At 35.3% G+C, this 20,694-nt stretch overlaps 1 protein-coding gene and 1 pseudogene across 1 annotated transcript in view; both read right to left on the bottom strand.

Annotated features, from left to right (window-relative positions):
* Positions 1–489: 489 nt before the first annotated feature.
* Boll (boule RNA binding protein) overlaps positions 490–20,694 on the bottom strand; it is a gene marked incomplete at its 5' end in the record, with an annotated part of 38,365 nt that continues 18,160 nt past the window's right edge. Inside the window, 4 exons of the mRNA XM_087200369.1 lie at positions 490–5,986; positions 15,021–15,119; positions 18,475–18,603; positions 19,700–19,747. Of these exons, the coding sequence (XP_087056495.1) occupies positions 5,963–5,986; positions 15,021–15,119; positions 18,475–18,603; positions 19,700–19,747 (300 nt within the window). The remainder of the gene's footprint in view (positions 5,987–15,020; positions 15,120–18,474; positions 18,604–19,699; positions 19,748–20,694) is intronic.
* Positions 11,512–12,295, bottom strand: LOC110347093 (centrosomal protein 15 pseudogene; annotated as a pseudogene).

Here is a 20,694-nt window from a genome sequence, read left to right as displayed (position 1 = left end):
CACTGCATCAAGGCAGAGCTGTGTCCTAAAGCTGAATAAAATTTTTCTAGTACCACCTCCTAGCCAGCCCAGCCTGTATCTGACAACAAAAATTGGATATAGATGTTTTGGTAGTTCTCTAAACACTTAACAGCTTGTAGTTAAGAAAAACTAGCTAAAGTTTCTAAGATTAAAAAGCAAACCTTCTCTAGAGATGCATGCTTGGCTATATATACTTACAGTTTCCATAAGGGTACATATGCCACTCTACTGACCACCAAGACTACACACATAGACCAATAGGCAGTGCTAAAACAGGTGTCAAGAGTAACCAATAAAAGCAATGGGTAATTTTTAAATGCCATATCTGATCTACATGCTTCTAGAGTTAACCATGTTTCAAATTGTGCAGTGAACCAGACAGTGTTAATATCACTTTTAAGATACTTTGTGAAGTTACAAAATAGTCTTCTACCTCAAAAGGAAAAACACTATGAAGTACTGTAATCATTAAAGACAGTTTATTGAAATCAGTGTTGTGAGACAATTGTGACATTAGGCTATATTTAGCCTTAGGCACTTTTACAATTTTTGCGCTAAGACTTAAGTAGACAATTATTTTGACCACTGTATTTTAGAATTGCATCAAATTATACAAAATAAAAGTGACATGGATATGTATATGTATCTTGAATAATCCTTTCCAAAAGTAGCAAATATTACATAGATTCTATACAAAGATGGATAAATGCTTACATTGTAGCTATTAAGCAGGAATGGAAAACAACAACAAAAGACATGTTTCTGTTAGACTTTATGATTTTGAAAACGTGGAAATATGCCCTGTTCCCAAGGTTAAATGGCACGGGGTATAGATACCTTTTGCTCTCAGAGGAATTAAAGTCTTTCTGCGATACTTAGAAGCTCTTTTTTCTCACCTTATGTTCCTTACATTTCTAAGAATGCTGACTTGCACAGTGCTTTTAAAGAAAAATTTCCATGACAACCTAAAAAGTTAAAATTCTGGAGTAACTATTTCCACTATTTGATTAGGGAACTGGTTTATTCTTAGGTTACTGATAAAAATGTAAGTAAACACTTTCATGTTTATTATAATTTATTTCCTTATTTTAGAATTGAAATATTTTCTGATTCAGACTTCTACTATTTAAGAGATTAGAATTGACATTTTAGTGACTAAACAAAAATGGTCCACATTTATTGGACAGAACAAAAATTATATCTAAAAAGTACTGTGTTTTTAAAGGCTCTTGTTTCTCATCCCTCCCCGCAACCCCACTTCCAGAGAGCATTAGCCTCTTTACAGATATCATTTGTCACTAGAGGCTTGATCTGTTAATTACACGTGGGGATTTATCAGTTGTTACTTGATACCGTTTACAAAGAAATAGAACAATATCTGTTAAAGCTGCAAAGAGCCATTTGTTAAAAAAAATGAGAACATGTCCCTAGCCTTAGGTTCCCAGCCTAGAATGGGTGCCACACTGCTTGTTAATGAGGAATGTTACAATGATACTGGCTGTTCTGACTCACATTCCCTTGCTGTTCTGGTATGCATGCATGTGCACGTGTATGATACAAGCAAGCTCTAATCAGCCAGGCATTTCTATAAATGGACTTTAGATAATCACAAAGCCTTAAGTGTCAGATGATCCAGATTATATTCAAACAGATATGACAAAACAGAATGATGATACAATGGACTGACAAATAGTATGAGATATTTAAGGATGAACTTAGAAATATTTTTATCTAAAATGTTTTATGAGTGAAAGTTTATTACTGTAAACACCGCAGGCCCCACCTGCCAGAGAATATACTTTACGAACTAACTCACAGCTATGACAGAACCAGTCCTCCCAAATACAAGTCTGCTAAAGAGCAGCACAAAATGTCTGCATATCATTATTACCTAGGGTTGTGGCTATGACATCCTTTGAGGAAACAAGGCTCTTTTAAAATATACAAAAAATTTTGTGTTAACATACCCTTCCTAATTCCACTGATCTTTAGGATTTAATCACAAAAAGTAACTCTGCCTGTCACCTTTCAAATTTATCTCAAAATATATATAATATATAAAACAAAATTAATTGAGGATTAAAGTTCAAGCAAAAGTGGCTTGGGTCTCTTTCATGCTTGTACTTCCAAAATGCTCGTGCTTTTATTAGAAACCATTGTGGAAAAACTTGGAGATTGAAGACTATCAATGGGTTTGGAAATGGAAGAAGGAAGAAGGTGTGAAAACCAAGAGTGGAATTCTAAAGTATGAATTAGATGCATTTAAGCTGGATTAATTAAGCCAAAATATCTTTCCTCATACTGCCTGAAGTTTATCATGTTACATTATACTATGAAAAATTCTATCAAATGGGATTAAATCTTTTGGGTTAATGGACATGGTTTCTAATCACATTTTAGGGAAGTCGGACAGGGGAAGATATTTTTTCTCTCCTGCTTTTGAGAAACTTCCCAAATCTAGAACTCTATTTATATAGCTCAATATCAGTGTGTTTTTTTTTTATAGAGAGAACTTGTGAACTTAAACATCATTTATAATATAGTTGGAATTTGGTAATGCTCTTACAAAAGTAAGTATTCCTAATTGGATTTTTTAGCTTAATACTTTATTTGAAAATGAAAGCAGAAATGGGTACATAATAAATATCCTAAGTCCTATCATTTTCAGCCAAGAAGGTTAACTGAATTAGGTGGATGAGAAGAGTCTAGGGCGATGCAGAGGTGATCAAAGTTTGTTTTGTGCATGTATGAATCTGAGAAAATGAAACTCAATCTGTATAACCAATATTCACTAATAAAAAATGTGCCAAAAAGTTGTTTTCTCAAAAAATTTGGAAGAATCCTATAGAAGCTGAAAATAGAGATCCCTGAGAATGCGAGTAGCCAGAAAAGGGGAAAGCCAGAGCGAAGGGAGGCCTTTCTAAATGTCAGCACATTTTTTTTTTTCCAGTTGATCCAAAACAAGGGTGAGGTACTTGGAGAACAAGCTGGAAAGGAGATAGGTAGGTAGACAGGTGTTGTCCTCAGACTGAAAGAGCCAACTAGTAGGCTTAGGGACTCACAGAAGAGGAGGTGTATAATTTCATTTCTATCCTGAAATTTCCAATGGGAAAATGCTTTTCAAAGCACCAAAACCTACGAATGACAAGACTCTAAGGGAATGCCACGAAACTTGTCAGTGTAAGTCACGGGAGAAAATACATGCTAAGAAATTTGGAACACTTTGAACCCTGAAAGCTTCAGGAAAACCTCTTTTTATACAACAAAATAATACAAAACTAGCATCTCCTAAAATTTCCCTCCATTAGAGATATGTTTTATTGCCACTATTCCACGAAGAAAGAAATGGAGAAGAATCTAAAGTCCCCCACATTTTCTCCGATGAGCAACCATCAATAAGAAAAAGAGCTGATGTGAGAAGACTAGCAGAGGAGGGATGGAGGGCTTTAGTCTCTAAGTATAGAGAGGTCACTTTCTCTTGCTCTCCAAAGACAAGAAGCACACCAAAGAGATATTTATGACCGACAGCACCTTTATAGAAATACTAAATGACAGTTACTCTATAGGTACACACCTTGATAGAAATGTAAACCTGGGGTTGACATACTAGCTTCACTCAGAAAATTATCAATGAAACATTAAATCATCAAGTTTTGGGTTCTGTTAACTAAGAAATACATTATCAATGAGGAAAACAGACAAATCAACAGATGGAAAATTCATAAATTAGATGTTTTTTAAAAAGATGTAAATATGGTGTCGTTCACCAGTGATACCTTAAATATCTTATCTATTCAGTCTGTTACTATGTACTTTTATTTAGTTATAATCAGTCTTGGCATTACATTAATTGATGCTATTTTAAGCAGAATCCTTACAAAGAATGATAAAATTGGAAATCCATAATTTATTAGTTTACCAGTTTGAAATTTTTGTGTACTAAGTAAAAGCTTTTCAAAATTATTGATTGAAGATATACTACAAAATAGAAAAAAGAAAATGGGCTACACTTCTTAGATATAAAGAAAGGTTTTGTCTTCTCAATCTGTTTTTAGAAGTATGTTTTCACTATCAAACTAGGTCATTAAGAAAGATATCACCCATATATTCAGATTGTCAATAAATTCTTTAGTTTTATCAGCATCTCAAAATAAAGCTAAATTCTAAGAAAGTACATGTATGAATTATATGTATATGTGTATATATAATGTGTATACAGAGCACACATAATCTATGTAGGTGTACATATACATAATATAAGTGGTGTGAACGCATATAATCTATATAACTCAGTGGAAGAAACACACTTGGGTATCAATTATTATCAAAATTTCTTGCCCAATAATATATCACTTTTATTAACAGTCCAGCATTTGTTTAGTATCATGTTGAATATCTGAATATCAAAACAATCAACTTTTTTATTCTCAAGGATAATGCTATTAAAAGATGATCTCTAACATCAGTGGTTAATAATGTTTGTACTTACAGAACAAAAACTTTTGAAATTTCATTGTGGAACTTAGTCTATTTATATTTCTATAAATGAGAATAATTAATGCACATGAGGTCCTTGTACGCTAGTATTCATCCACAGGTTCCTACCATCTGACTGGCAGATGCACTCATGGTTTCAAAGGAAAACACCCTATTTGATACACTTGGAAAAACTCTGGGGTCTATATCCTGTTTCTGCTGCTGCTGAGTAGAGAATACATTTGCAGCTGGAACAGGAGAGGGAAGACAGAGATTTATTAAAGTAATGCCAGTTATGAGCTTCCCCTCTCTTCTAAAATTAGAAAGTTAGTGGAAGAACTGCAAATGAATATAAAAGGGATATTTCTTATACCGCTACAGACATTTTAGTGATTAAAACCTCTTCTGGTTTGTTTTGTATCTTTTGAACAATAGTTCCCCTGCCATTTCCCAATTTTATAATGTGAATTGGCTTTAGAATCAGAATCTAACATTTCCTTTGGTTTAAGAAATAATTTTGCATTTTATAAAAACAATTGTACTTTTAACAATGTCACATATATAATTGAGTATACTGGTAAAAAATAAGAAAAGGTTGTAAGATGAAAGCATTCTAGGCACCCTAATCCAGTGGAATGTCGGTCAGTGTTATGGGAGCCTGTCAGAGGGGAGCCCTTCTTTTACCAAAATTCCATGAGGTAGCTCTATATTATATAAAATTGTTACCAAATGTATGTTGTAGGTTACAGTATTATCGCTAGCATTAGAGAAAAATTTAATATAGTCAAATTAATCACATGAAAAAGCAAATATGTTGATCATGTGTGTGGTATTTTTAATATTTGGGAGATATTATAATAAAATAAGTGTAAATACTATTTAAATTATAATAACCATGGCAGAAAAAAAATTAAATAAGGAGTAACAGTAACATAAATAAAATATTAAAAGCATATTAAATGACAAAGTAACAAAGCAGTAACAGTAAATCATTACGGCTAAATAACATACTATGCTCTAAAAGGTATAGAAGTATTAAAAATTCTATTGGAATGAGAAGTGATTCTTATCCTAAATATTAAAACAAAGAAGAATGTGAAACATAGTATCTAAAAGCCTGAAAAGAATACAAAGCAGAAAAAATTAAAGATATCTCACTATTCCCAATGTGGTTGTTATTTAGGAATGGATAAAACAAGTTGTAAAAAATGTCACTACTGTTAGATTAACACATAAAAAACCAACATACAACATATACCTAAATAATTTTTGTAAAACAGTTGAAATACCAAATTTCATAAAATTTAGATAGCTTACAGTGGAATAAATAAGTATGTTGAGACACTGACTAATCCTAAATTTCACAATGGGGAGCTTCTAGCCGGTGCCTTGGAGCAGGATCTTGATCGCTCAAGGATCACTGGACAAGAAATCAGTCAGGATGGACTAGAGCCACCCAGTTGTCTTAATAATGAGTGCTCCACACTGTCTGTTAAGGAAAGAAAACATGCAGATCAGAAAGAGAACGGAAAAAAAGAGGAATAAGAGTAGAACACAACATCAGTCAACATTTACAAAATGTTAGTACATGTGGTACTAATTAGTGCTATGAAGTGGGACGCTAGACATTAGGAGGGGTCCAGAATGCAGAAAGGCTTGCTCTCTGATTTCTGAGAGCTTAAAATCTGTATTAGATAATCTCTAGTCTAATGTCCCAGTGTAAGTGTTTCATATATAAAAGGAGGAATATGTCATCATGAATTACAAATAAGTCATAACATTTTCTTCTACTAGGTGGGTTTAAAAAACTTGTTTTTAAAAGGGGAATAGTGTTTGGTAGAAGACTATCTAGAAAGTTGTCTAAAACCCCAAAAGTACTCTTCCAGTTGGCCTTAGGAGAGGCATAGGTACTTATGCTGTATACTCCTAGAAGGATCCCATACACCTATGTCACCCTGGGACTGTTTGGTAGTTCTTAAGCCTAGTTGGGTGCTGACCTGGACATCTAGCTCAGCCAAGACCCCACATAAGATGCACCCAACAGAATCATTAAAAGACAATAATAAATTGTGTTTTTCACAGACAATTAAGTATAGAAGAGACCACATGGCATTGAGAGGTCTGAAACAGCACTGCTATTGTTTTGATTTTAAGAGTTAAATGGGGAGAATAAGTGGTAAAGATTCTGAAAAGAAAGTGTAAGAAATTGTGTATACATGATTTTCTGTTTGAGGAGGTTGTAACCATCACTCAGGGGGTAATGTTTTAGGATTAAGTTAGGAAGCAAATTAAAGCACTGACATCAAATTCAAACACTAAAAAAATATAAAATGAAAACTGGAAAACTCCCTTAGGTACATAGGTTAGTGGGCGAAAAGAACTGTTTATTAGTAGTTGTTAACGAGGAAGAAATACATTTCTGAAAGTAATGCTGAAAGTTCAAACTGAATGCAAGGAAAGGAGCCACATTCTAGGATTAATGAAACTGGAGGACAAGCTAGCTGACAGAATTGAGTAAAGAGAATCTAAGAGGCCCAGTGGCCTCTTAGCACAAGAGCACAAGACCCGTGGGACTTGAAGGACTCTTGGATAAGAAGTTTTAGATCCTGACAGTATTTTTGGTGGGTACAGTTGTCCTACCTTATCTGCAGTTTTATGGTTGGTACTTTCAATTACACATGGTTAAATGGGAAATAAATAATTCATACGTATAATTTAACAAGCATGATTTAGGTTACTTGCTGTTCTGAGTAGTGGGATGAAATCATGCAGTGTCTTCCTCCATTGTGCCCTGGTGGTGAATCCTGCCTTTCTTTGCTCAACACATCCATGCTGTATATACTATCTGCCCATTAGTAGCTATGCTGGTTATCGGAATGACAATCAAAGTGCTTGTACACATGTAGAGTCTGGAACTACTGGAGGTCTCAGGCCATGTTCTGGGGGTGTTGGAATGTATTCTCCATGGATAAGAGGGAGGGGACTACTGCCTTTTGAAAAGACTGCAATTATAGAAGAATAATTCATGTGGAATAAAAAAGGTACAGCCCATACTCTATTCCCATGTAGTTCCAAAACAGGTCAAGTTAAAATATTAATGGAATGTGGAATACAAAATCCTACTGCTTGCTCTCATTGAGTCTGAGACATGGGTCTAGGTTCAATCTTCTGCATGTGGGTAGCCAGTTTTTCCAACACCATTTATTAAGAGGCTATCTTGGGGCGGGGATTTAGCTCAGTGGTTTTGCTGCCTGCTGCGCAAACGCAAGGTCCAGAGTTCGATCCCTGGTACCAAAAAAAAAAAAAGTTATCTTTCCTCCAGTGTATGTTTTTTGGCCCCTTTGTCAAAGATCAAATAGTTTAATGTACGTGTGATTGTTTCAGAATCTTCTGTGTTGTTCCACTGATCCTCATAATCTGTTTTTGTGTCAGTACCATGCTGTCATTATCACTGCAGCTTTGTAATATAACTTCAAATTCAGGATTGTGATGCCTCCTGCTGTGCTGTTAACCAGGGTTGCTTTTGCTATCCTGAGTCTCTTCTGATTCCATATGAATTTTGGGATTGTCTTCTTCAGTTCTGAAAGAATACTACTGGTATTCTGATTGGGATTGAATCAATTTTGCAAGCATGGCCATTTGGACTATACTCGCTCTGCCTATCCAAGAATAGATTTTTTGACATCCTCTTTGATCTTCTTTTCAAGGTACTGTACTTTCCACTGCAGAGGCCTTTCACTTCCTAAGTATTTCAATTTTTCTTGGTGCTATTGTGAATGGTATTTTTTCCTAATTTCTTTCTCAGTGTTTTCATTATTAGTATAAAGGAGTGCTATTGATTTTTGGGTGCTTTGTATCATGCTACATTACTAAAATTTGTCATTAATTCTAAGAGTCTTTGGGTAGATTTTTTGGGGGGCCTTCTTTGTAGAGAATCAGGCCATCTGCAAATGATAATTTGACTTCTTCCTTTCCTATACATCTTTCATTTTTTTCTTGCCTAATTGCTCTTGCTAATATTTGAGTACTATGTTGAACAGGAGTGGTGACAGTGGATATCTTTATCTTGGTTCCTGATTTTAGAAGGAAAGCTTTCCGTTTTTCCCCATTTTGTTTATTTTTTAATTTTTTATTAATTTTATTGGTACATTTTAGGTATACAATATAATGGCATCCATCATTGGAAATTTGCACCTTTACATAATCATTCTTGGTAGTTTTTCCCCATTTTGATGTTAGCAGTAGGTTTATCATAAATAGCTTTTAGCAGATTGAGGTTAGGTCCTTCTATACATACTTTCTTCATTTTTTTTTTAATCATGAAAGGATGTTGGATATTGTCAAAGGCTTTTCCTGCATCTATTGAAATGATGTGACTTTTGTCCTTGCTTCTGTTTATGTTATATATTTACTGATTTGCATGTGCTGAACCATCCTTACATTCCTGAAATGAAGTGTACTTGGTCATGATGTTGTTTTTGATGATTTGTTGCATTCTGTTTGCCAGAATCTTGTTGAGGATTTTCACAACTATATTTATTAACAAAATTGGTCTATAGTTCATTTTTTTTTTTTTTTTGGTACTAGGGATCAAACTCAGGACCTTGTGCTTGCCAGGCAGGTGCTATGCCACTGAGCTAAATCCTCACCCCTATAGTTCACTTGTTTGATTGGATCTTTGTCTAGTCTTGTTTGCTTGTTTTTTTTGAATTGGAGACTGAACTCAGGGACCTTGGCCTTGCCAGCCAAGCGGTGTGCTGTTGAGCTACATCCCTGGTCCCGTTTGGTTTTGAAATCAGAGTAATGCTAGCTTCCAGGACCAACATTGGGAGTATTCCTTCCTTTTCAATTTTTTTAAGAGGGCTTGAGGTGTATTGGTGTTAGATCTTCCCTGATGTTTTCATAGATTTTAACAGTGAATACATCCAAACTTGGTCTTTTCTTAGTTGGTAGGTTTTCTATTACTACCTCAGTTTCATTGTCTGTTATTGTATTATTCAAGGTTTTAAAATCTTCTTGGTAATTCATATGTATCTAGGAATCTATTTCTTCTATATTCTGGGGCACAGATTTGTGTAGTTGCTAATAATGTTTGACTTTGGCAGTGTCCATTGTGATTTCACCTTTTTCACTTTTAATTACATAAATTTGACTTTTCTCTTTTTTTGATTAGATCAGCTAAGGGTTTGTCTATTTTGCTTATTCTTTCAAAGAACCAACTCTTTGATTCATTGCCTCTGTATTATGTTTTGGTCTCAATTTCATTGATTTCTGCTCTGAGTATTATAATTTCCTTCTTTTACTAGTTTTAGGTTTGGATTGTTCTTGTTTTTCTAGGACCTTGAGATACACTATTAGTTTATTCAGACTTGCTCTGTTTTTGTGATGTGGGCATTCACAGCTATAAACTTCCCTTGGGCGGGGATTTCACTCAGTGCTTCTGGCGCCTGCCTCAAAAGCACAAGGTCCCGAGTTCGAGCCCTGGTACCCCCCCCCCCCCCCAAAAAAAAGACAGACTCTAAACTTCCCTTTTAGAACTGCCTTCATTGTGTTGTAAGAAAGAACTGCTTTTCATCGGTGTCTTCTACTGGCATTATCATTTAGTTTTAGAGACTGTTTTCTTCTGTAACCCATTGTTTATTTAAGAATATATTCTTTCCATGTGTTTGCATAATTGCGGTGTTTTCTTTTGTCATTGAATTCTAATATGCATGGTACTATTTCAGTTCTTTCACATTTACTTAAACTTTCTTTCTTGGCTAGTATGTGATCTATTTTGGAGAAAGTTCCTTGTGTTGCTGAGAAGAATGAGTACTCTGTTGGTTGGAATGCTCTGTAGATATCTATTAAGTTCATTTGCTTGAAGGTTTTATTCAACTCCAAAGTTTTTGTCCAGTTGAACTATTTGTGATAGTGGGTTACTGTGGTCTTTCCACTATAATTGTGTTTATCTGCTCCTTTACATGAAGTACTACTTCATTTATGGAGTTGGGTGCACTACTGTTTGGGTATATGTTAATAATTGTCATCTCTTCCTGTTGGATTGTCCCCTTAACTGATATGTAATGACTTTCTTTGCCTCTTATGATCAGTTTTGGCTTGAAGTCCACATTGTCTGAATATAGGATAAGCTACACCTGGTTTTATACAGGTTCCCATTGAATGGAATACTGTTTTCTGTCCTTTGATTTTAGTCTATGAGTTTCTTTTGGGTTGAAGTGTGTTTCTTGTATACAGCATACTACTGGATTTTGTTTCCTTTCCATTCTGCCAGTTTGTGTCTTTTGATTGAGGAACTGAGACCATTCACATTGAGAGTTATTACTTACTATCAATAGTGACTTATTCCTCTCGTCTTATTTTCCTTTTGCTGATTCCTTATTGCTCCCTTCTACTTCACTGCTCACCCTTCCTGGCATATTTATTCTAGCAGACCTTTTGTCCTTGTTAGCTTCATTGTCTCTTTCTAGGATAACCTTCAGAATTTTTTGGAGTGATATAGTGCTCACAAATTTCTTTAGGTGCTTTTTATAATGCAAGTATCTTATTTCTCCATCAATTCTGAAAGATAGTTTTGTGCGCTACATCAGCTTGGGTTGAAAATTGTTTTCTTTTTGGGATTGAAACACTTCACTCCAAGCTCGCCTGGCCTTTAACATTTGTGTTGAGAAGTGTCTTATAATTTTAGTATATGTACTGCTGAAGCGAGCACAAGAAGTATCTTATAATTTTAATAGGTTTACCTTTATAAGTAATTCACTGCTTTTCTTTAACCACTTTTTGTCTGGGTGTTTTGAGGCAAGGTCTCCCTTTGTAGTTCAGGCTGGCCTTGAACTCCTGGAGATCCTCCTGCCTCAGCCTCCCAAGTGGTAGGATTACAGGCGTGTGCCACCACACCCAGCTGTTTAATCACTTTTTTGATTTAATAATGTATTTAATAATACTTTAATATTAATTTTTAACAGTTCCCATGGGTATGGTAGAAAGCAGATGCATGACCCTGAATGGTAGAGATGATCACAAACTTCTCAATAGATTCTCATATCTTCATTGTCATTTAGAGATAATGAAACAATATCAACATATTCAATTCCTAAAGTTCCTGCAATTACCCACAAGTTCTTTAATATTCAGCTTCATTAAGGAGGTTTTTAAAATAGCATATGAAGAAGTTATTATTATGCCTCATTTAGAACGGTGTTTTCTGCTTCATTTTGATGTTCAACACCAACAGGATATGGTGCTTGTCATAAGAGAAATGGTTCCCATTTGGGAATATACTTTTCTACTGATGCCCAGTAATGAGTCTCAAGAGAAACCACCTCAGGCGGTGGATGTGGGCGAATCTTGCTCTGTAGAGACTTTTCAGCTGCTTCTATGTCCTTTAAGAGGCTAAGATTCCTTTGGAAAGCAGTCTCAGCTGCTTGCAGCTGAGATACCTTTTCTGTGTTTTGATCTCCAAATTTATTCTCCATTTGTTGAAGTAACATTAATCTTTGTGATACTATTTCTTCATGTCTTTTAGAAAGGCAAATTTCTTCAGTGAACAAGGAGGACATCCTCAATCAAAGCTTTTATAAACTTTCTGGTAAATAATAAAACATTTGAAGTTACTTGTACCACGTGTGCTCAACTTTGCATTATCCGATCATTTCGTACTTGAGTCCACTGGTATTCTGAGAAGCGAAAATAAACCAGCTATTTCCCGCTCGGAGCTCCCGGGCCGACCCTCGACGCCTGGCTTCCAGTTTCTGTCGGCAAAGGAGCCCACCAAGGCAGCACCAAGGAAACGGCGGACAGCTGGTCGCTCCTCTGTGCCGGCCACAGTCTGCACCGCAGGCGAACCCCGGCCGGGCAAGTTCTCTCTGCCGCCTCAGCCTCCGGCTCTCACCGACTCAGAGTCGGCTCGAAAACCGCCCCAAGTCCCGCCGATACCGATACCGGAGAAACTCCTGCATTTTCCCCTTCACGTCCTCCTCATCGGGCCTGCTCACGCGGCCCGACGCTCGCTTGTCCACCCCAGCCGGACTCAGCGCCCAGCGCCCACCCCCCCTTTAATCACTTTTAAGATTCTGTTCTTGTATTGGACTTTTGGAATTTTGACTATGGTGTGATGTGGAGAAGTTCTTTTCTGATCCTGGTCCTTTGGGGTTCTATATGCCTTATTTATCTGTATATTAAATTCTTTTTCCTTATTTGGAAAGTTTTTGCTATTATTTCAGTCAACAGATTTCTATTCTATTTGTGCCATCTTCTGATTTTTCACCAATTCCAATTAATCTTAGATTAGTCTTCTTTGCATCAGCTAGGGGCTATTGGATTCATTTTCTTGTTCTCAAGTTTCCTCTCATTAATTGATCATGGACAACAGCTGTGTCTTCTAGTTCTGACACATTGTCCTCACATTGGTCACTTCTGCTACCCATACTTTTGACAGAAGTTTTAATCTCCTGGATTTCTATTCGGAGACTTTTTATGGACTCCTGATTCTTGTCTACGTTGGTCATTCATGTTTTGCATTGTTTTAGCTCTGCTAACTTTTTATTAGTGTCTTCTGAAAACTTGCTGATTGTTTTATTTGGCCCAATATATTATTACTTATATCTTCTGTGAGCTTGCCAAATGCCTTGTTTTGTTATCTCTCTTGATATCATTTCAAATAATTTGGGTATATGGATTTTGGTTTCCTACACTTTGATGTCCCTGGATCAGCTACGGGGGAACTGGGAGTTTTTGGAAGCATTCTGTTCCCTTATCTTCTCATGCTTCTATTTTTTGTTTGTTTGTTTGTTTTTGTGTTGAGGGCTGCAGCCTGACTATAGTAGAAAGCTTTGTTTCTAGTATGGAAACCTCTTTAGTTAATGTATACTTTTCAGTGGTGTCCTCTGGTTGTGGCTATTGGCCTTTGCCTCTATCCCAGGATCAAGCCATCTATATTTACTTGGGATGGGAGGTTGCAACATATTTGGCCTAGTACTCAGTTCTCTATGAATGGGCTACAGTACTACTACCGTTAATGACCCCAAGGCGAAGCATGTATTGGTATCCCAAGAAAACCAATTAATAGCAACAGTTTTGTCATCTTGGCTACAGTAATAAAATCAGCATCGATTATAGCATTAAATACAAACTGAGTATTGACAAACCCTAAGGACCAATAATATACCACTGTTACCCAAAGAAAAGCAACCTCTTTCCTATATTCTTAAACTAGAAGAATTAAATTTTAAATTAAGAATGCTTAACATTCCTTTAACCTATACTACCCACCACTGCATTCTCTATTGATCTATATTCAATCAGTATACTTTCCAGTATTTGTGATTTTCTCAGTAGCTATCCAACATTTTATAGCAATATCAGCTATTTCTAGAGATGCATATTTGGAGAAAATGTTAACATCAGAAGACTGTTTAAAAGATTTTCTAACAGTGCTAAAAAGTGATGTCTCTGTAAATAACGTTTACTAAAGATCAGGACTAACATGAGACCAAAATTGTAGTTTTGTTTACACTGCAGTGTTAGGAGAGCAAAGAGATTCAGAGCAGTCACAACAGTGACAGTGGATTAGGTGAGGAGAGGCCTGTGCGTATAGACTGTCTTGATACTGAGTTTAACACATATGATGAGTCAGAAATATGAATATCAGTGTGAAACAGCTAATCCCTGTCATTTTATTGGAAAGACTATGCCTTCTTTCCTTGTCAAACACTATGCACACAAAATTTATGTTGCCATTTCTTTTTTTTTTATATTGCAATTTCAATAGTTAATCAATATGCAGTTCTTTACTGGAGATAAAATCCATTTCCCTAAAGTCATGATACAAAGATTTCATTAAGGAACTTGCTTCATAAAGGAATAGGAGGTATCCTTGTTATACTGTAGACAGCCAAAAAACATATACACACAGATCTAACTATAGTAGTTCATCATTCTTTGGCCTGAATCTGATTTAGGGAGCACGGACACATTCGTAAGCAGAAAGAGCACCTCATTAATTTTTTTCATCTCCCCTTAAATGTTATGTGATGTCAACATAGATAATCAGAATCTGAGTATATGAAATATACATAGAGAATAGGAAAACTCAGAAAGTAGGCTAAAGGTTAAAAAGGACTGTGGGGTTGGCAAAAAGAGAAAGATGATTTTACAGCTTAATGAAAACAGTTTCTATTTGGGCAATGGAAATGTTTGGAAATGGTGATTATTTGTACATGACTGTGGATGTTATTAATGCCACTAAACTGTATACTCAAAATGGTTAAAATGGTAAACCTTAAATTTATATATATTTTACCACAATAAGCAAAAAATTGGGGCCATGTATGATTAATAACATGTTTTAAAAGTAATTAATAGGCACTATAATTAATTTTGAACTGTATTTCTACAACATGAATGAATTCTGTACTTCTGATCACAAATGTGATAAGAATACCATTTCTCTTTCCAGAAAAGAAATCTGGAAAACTTGACATATAACTGAAGAAAAACAAAAAGAATCAACATGAACTTCTTACTTTAATTGCTTCAGTCTGCATCACAGGCGCAGGCATAGCAATGGCACTTGGAGCATAAACCTGGTGGTATGTTGCTTGAACTCCATGATCAGAATAAGGCTATTATAAAAGGAAAGTGGGTGTGGGGAAGAAGGGAGTTGGGGGGAGAGATTACTTTCATTTATTAATTAAAAATAGTTATTTAGTGTTACAGTGTGCTAAGCATTCTGCTAAACAATGAAGAGAAACAAAAATACATTATCTCTGTTTAACTTACTGTCTGATCAGGAAACACACAGTAGTCAAATTATGATATGCCCTATGAGACATGTATATGATGGATGGGAGAAAAGAAAAGGAGTACTTGGTGTTCCTTAAGGAAGTTGGGTTAGGGTGGTCAAGGACAGTTTCCTTGTGGGGCTGATGTCTGACTTTGAAGAATTAGGCAAAGAATGAAGGAGTAGTACCATCAAAGACACAGAAGGAAGTAAGCACACACCTTATCTGGGAGATCTGACCAGGTAGTTCAGCATGCTGGAAGAAAGGTCACACACTGGAGGACAGCTGGAAGAAGAGAAGTGGAACAACAGCCAGGGAACAGAACATGTAAAGCAGGTGTATGGCTTGTCTAAGATGAGGCACCATCCATGGAACAGAGGGAAGTCTAATGTCTATGCAATCATATGTGAAGGAGCTGGAGAGGAGTTAGGTTTGTGGCATGTACAATCGAAGGTATTTGTAGGAATTCTAGTAGAGGTGTACTGGTTCAATAGAAATGTAATGTGAACTACATATGTAACTTGGAATTTTCCAGGAGTAATGTTAGAAAAGAATAACAGGTGAAATTACTTTTTAATAATATATTTTATTTAAACCAACAGATTCAAACTATTATCATATCAAAGTATATCCAATATTAAATTATTGAGCTTTTAACTTTTTTGGGGGGGCATACCATGTCATCAAAACCTGGTGTGTATTTCACATGTAAACAACATCTCAATTGGATACTGATACAATCAAGTGCTTATGGCCACATGTGGCAAGTGGCTATGGTACTGGATAAGCAGTCTGAAACTCAAGAGGGAGGCTGGTCAGAGACCTGTCACAGGTACGGATGACACCATAGGAGTGAATATAGAGGGTGAAAGAGTGAAGAGCCAAACATGAAATCATGAGGAGCAAAGGATTACTTTACAAGGGGAAACTAAAAGGAGAAAAAGGAATTCCAGAAAGGAACAGTATCATGGGACTCATGGGAGAGGCACCTCAAGGAATATGTACAGTGTCTTTGAGAGTGCAAGTAAGATTAAGGAGGAAGAATGACTTGACAACAGAAAGTCACGGAGGACCTTTTTCAAAGGTTTTTCAAAGGTAGCTTCAGTAGAAGGTAATGAAGCAGACTCAGTAGCTGTGGATAGTAAAGCAGTAGGAATACTGAACATAAGAGAACTCATTCAAGAATCTTTGCTTTGACAGCTAGAAGAGAATTAGGACCTGGGGGCATTTTGTGACAGGACAATAACTGCCCCTCACAAGGTGCCAGGTCTTAAAAAAAGAACTTTTTATCAATATCCTTAATCTTTACACTAATCCCCCAAAACAGGTTTTCCTCATTTTACAAATAAGGAAATTATGAAAGCAAGACTGTGAAGATTAAGTAGTTCCCCTGAGTAACACAGTAAATGGTGAATCTGTGAACCAATGGAGGAAAAAAAAGACTTAAAATGCAAGAAGATAAAAGGGTAATAGATGGAATGGAAGGGAACTGCAAATATCCAGAGCACGAGTCAGCAATAACCTTGGACAAGACTTAATGTCACTAGATATCAGAAGCTAAGGAAGAGTTGGGATTTAAGTCTGTATGTTGGGAACGCAGGCTGAGTTATTTTGCACAAATTGGTTTCTACTCTGTAAAAGAGAAAGTAAAGCTAGCCTCTAAGAGTGAAAGAGAGGGACTGGTAGTACTGAAGACTTGGCAAGGGTTTAAAATAATCCTTAAATGAATAAAAGTATTAATTTTTCTTCTTTTTTAGGAAACTTGACTATATAACACCATAAAAGCCTTGTAGTTTTTAATTTTAGGGAAATCTCACTTAAAACTGTTCATTATATAGCAGTCATACTATATCTTCTACCAGAAATAATATTAAAATACAAGCATACAAATATCATCCTGTATGGAAATACCATACAAAGTACAAGTTATAAGATAATAATTAGCTATATATTCAGAAAAATCTTACTCGATTCCAGTAAATATAACCTGATAAGTATCTAAAGAAACATATTATATATAAAATGGAATACTATTCAGCCTAAAAAAGAAGAAACCTTGTCATCTGTGAAATCATACATGAAACCAGAGGAAACTGCTATGAAGTAAGCCTGGCACAGATAGATAAATCCTGCATGATGTCACTCATATGTGGATTCTGAAAAGATCAAGCTCACCAAAGCACAGAGTAAGATGGTGGCTGATTGCCAGGGATTGGGTAGAAGGATGTAGACATGTTGGTCAAAAGGGACAGAGTTTGTTAGCATGAATATGTTTTGAGTATCTACTGTACAGCATGGTAACTACAGTTAGTAATTATGTGCTATTTACTTGAAAGTTGTTGAGAATAGATCTTAAACTGTTCTCACTACAAGCAAACAAGAGTAACTAGGTAGGGTGGTGGATTAGCTTTGACTATAGTAACCATTTCAAAATGTATACACACATCAAAATATCCCAGATACACTATTTTTTGTTGTTGTTGTTTTTGTACCAGGGATCGAACTCGGGTCCTTGGGCTTGCAAGGCAGGGAGTAGAACCACTGAGCTAAATCCCTGGCCCACACATCAAAAATCTACAGCACAATTTTTATTCAACAATTATACCTCAGCAAAACTGGATAAAAAAGCAGCCACAAAAAATGAGTGAGATAAAAAATAGAATATTCTAATAAAAGTGTTGATAGTAAATATGAAGATACAACTGTTGAAATTATTCTTCCAGAACAAAAATTATAGTTATAAACCTATAAAAAAACCCCTTTAAAATCTATTTAAAAAACCAATGCACTCAAACTGAGATGGGTACTCATTTCTAATCTTTTATAACACTGATTTAAAATATATCATGCAGGCTGGGGATTTAGCTCAGTGGCACTGCGCCTACCTGGCAAGCACAAGGTCCTGAGTTCGATTACCACCCCTCCATATATATATCATGTAAAATTCCTGGCAAACAGATGGCAAGGCTATTAATAATGGCTCAAAGATACAATTTAAAGACACTGAAGATGATATTTACAAATTAAAAAGAGAAAAAGATGAAGTAGCTAAAGATCACTTTAATATTAATATAAGGGTATAGTGCTGGGGATATAGCTCAGTTGTAGAGTGCTTGCCTAGCATGTGTAAGACCCTGCTCCATCCCCAGCACTGCCCAAAATTAAAAACCAAATAAATAAAAAAAGCCACAGATACCTCTGGAACAGGAGCTTCCATCAGAGATAGTAGAGGAGAAACACATCCACCATCATGTGCAATCTCTATGGACTGATAAATTACCTCAGAAGGTTGTAGGTACAAGAATGGAGTAGAAGAGGCAGGAGACTAAAACATAAAACCATATTTCAAATTCAAATATGATTAATTATTTCAGTTAGACCAGTGTTGATGAATCTTTAAGAGCTTTCAATGATAACATACAGCTGGCCGTGACACTTGTGTCATAGGTTTGCCACCACTGTGTTAGACAAATGACTTACCCAAAAGATGAGAGATACACGTGTTTCATATTTTCCTAAGCCACTTTTTAAGAGATAGCACAGCATTATCTTAGCAATACACCAGGAACTCTAGGTCTTTATAAATTCCAGTTGCACAGACATCATTAAAGAACAATCACTGTAAATGCCAGAAGTTATTAGGGCCTCAGAATCTTACATGTCAATTCAGATTATAATTGTGGTTACAGTAATATCACCATTAAAAGCTATACTACTAATTGCTTCTCGGTCTTTTGGCTAAGATCAAATGTAAAAGCTATACTACTATAATCTATGATATATAAATTGGCATGTCTACTTAGCTTTGTGACTTCCCATAGAAGTGGGAAAATGTCATTAAACAATATTTTTGATGGTATACCACATTTTCTATAAATTGAAAAATAATACAGTTTGAACATCTCTGAAGTTTCAGAATTTAGGGCATTCTGGATTTGAGATTAGGGATGTTCAACTAGTAATGCCTTCATAAATATTCCAAAGTCTAAAAAAACTCAAAAATATGTAACAGTTCTGCTCTGAAGAATTCAGGATAAGGATATCAAACCTGTACTTATTTAGGAGGGTAAGTCAAACTGAAACAAAATTGGAAGTGAAACTAGAGAAACGCTAAAATTTCCAATAATACTAATTGTAAAAAGAAATAATTTACGTTTTATAGCATTGACTTACTTATAAAATGCTTTCATTTACATATCTCATTTATCTTCACAAATATCATGTAAGGAAACTTAACAAGGGTGTAGTATCATTATGAGGAAATGAGAATAAAGTGATCAAACAAACTGTTAAAGGAATCACAGTTAATAAATAGAAGAGAGAGGTCTGAAAGGTAGTTTTCCTGACTTTAGTGTCTATACAGTTTTCATAAGGATACAAATTTTATACATTTAAATTAGGTACTGATTGTTAATATTTACCTGAGGAACACCCCACTGCCATTGTCCTTGTAGACACTGTGCTGGGGCCTAAAATGAGAAACAACAAACAAAAAACCACCCATGTTATAAACATTGAATAGCACCATCCAAAACAGTGAAGTTGGTCCCTTATGCCATATATAAAAATTAACTTAAAATGGACCAGAGACCAAAATGTAAAAGTTAAAATGATGAAACTCTTAGAAAAATACATGCATAAACCTTTGTGATATTGAATTAGGCAATGTTTTAAAAATGATGATAAAAACTTGAAAAAATCTACACAAAGGTGTACACTGATACAAATGAATACTGGATTTTATCAAAGAATTTTGTCCTGAAATTGAAACAATGGGAAATACCACTCTCAAGCACTTTTAATAATGTATTTAACATTATGATTTTATAAATGTGTACATTAAAAATAAAATTTTATATATATATTAAAAAATAAAATTATGACACCAAAAACACACATTAACAATAACCAAAGCAACAGGAGAAAAAAACAAACACAAACATAAAAACTTAAACACTGCAAAAGACACCAACAAGAAGTGAAAATACAACACGTGATACAGGACAAGTATTTATAAATCATATATCTGATAAGGAAATTATATCAATATATAAAGAACTCTAAAAACCCAAAAATAAAAACAACCCAATCTGAAAATGAGTGAATGATATGAATAGACTTTTCACTGAAAAAAGATATATAAAACTGATATATATGGCAATAAGATACACGCGCGCGCGCGCGCATACAGTGGTACCTCAATTCACAAACTTGATTCTTTCCACGGTTCTGGTCTCAAACCAAGTTGGACAAGAACTGAATCAAATTCAATGATTAGGTTCAATGGTTAGGTTCAATGTTGACCTTATGGGAAAATTTGATTTAGTTCTCCTTTAGTTTGGTTTGGGACCAGAATCATGGAGATAACTGAGTTTGCAAACCGAGACACCACTATGCATGAGATTTTATGTATATA

The sequence above is a fragment of the Heterocephalus glaber genome, unplaced genomic scaffold (genome assembly GCF_053883595.1).
Source record: "Heterocephalus glaber isolate CG9 unplaced genomic scaffold, H.glaber_assembly_v1.0 deba00001743, whole genome shotgun sequence".
Classification (NCBI taxonomy): domain Eukaryota; kingdom Metazoa; phylum Chordata; class Mammalia; order Rodentia; family Bathyergidae; genus Heterocephalus; species Heterocephalus glaber.
The sequence above is the reverse complement of the archived record's forward strand: the minus strand, read 5'-3'. Positions and strand labels throughout refer to the sequence as shown.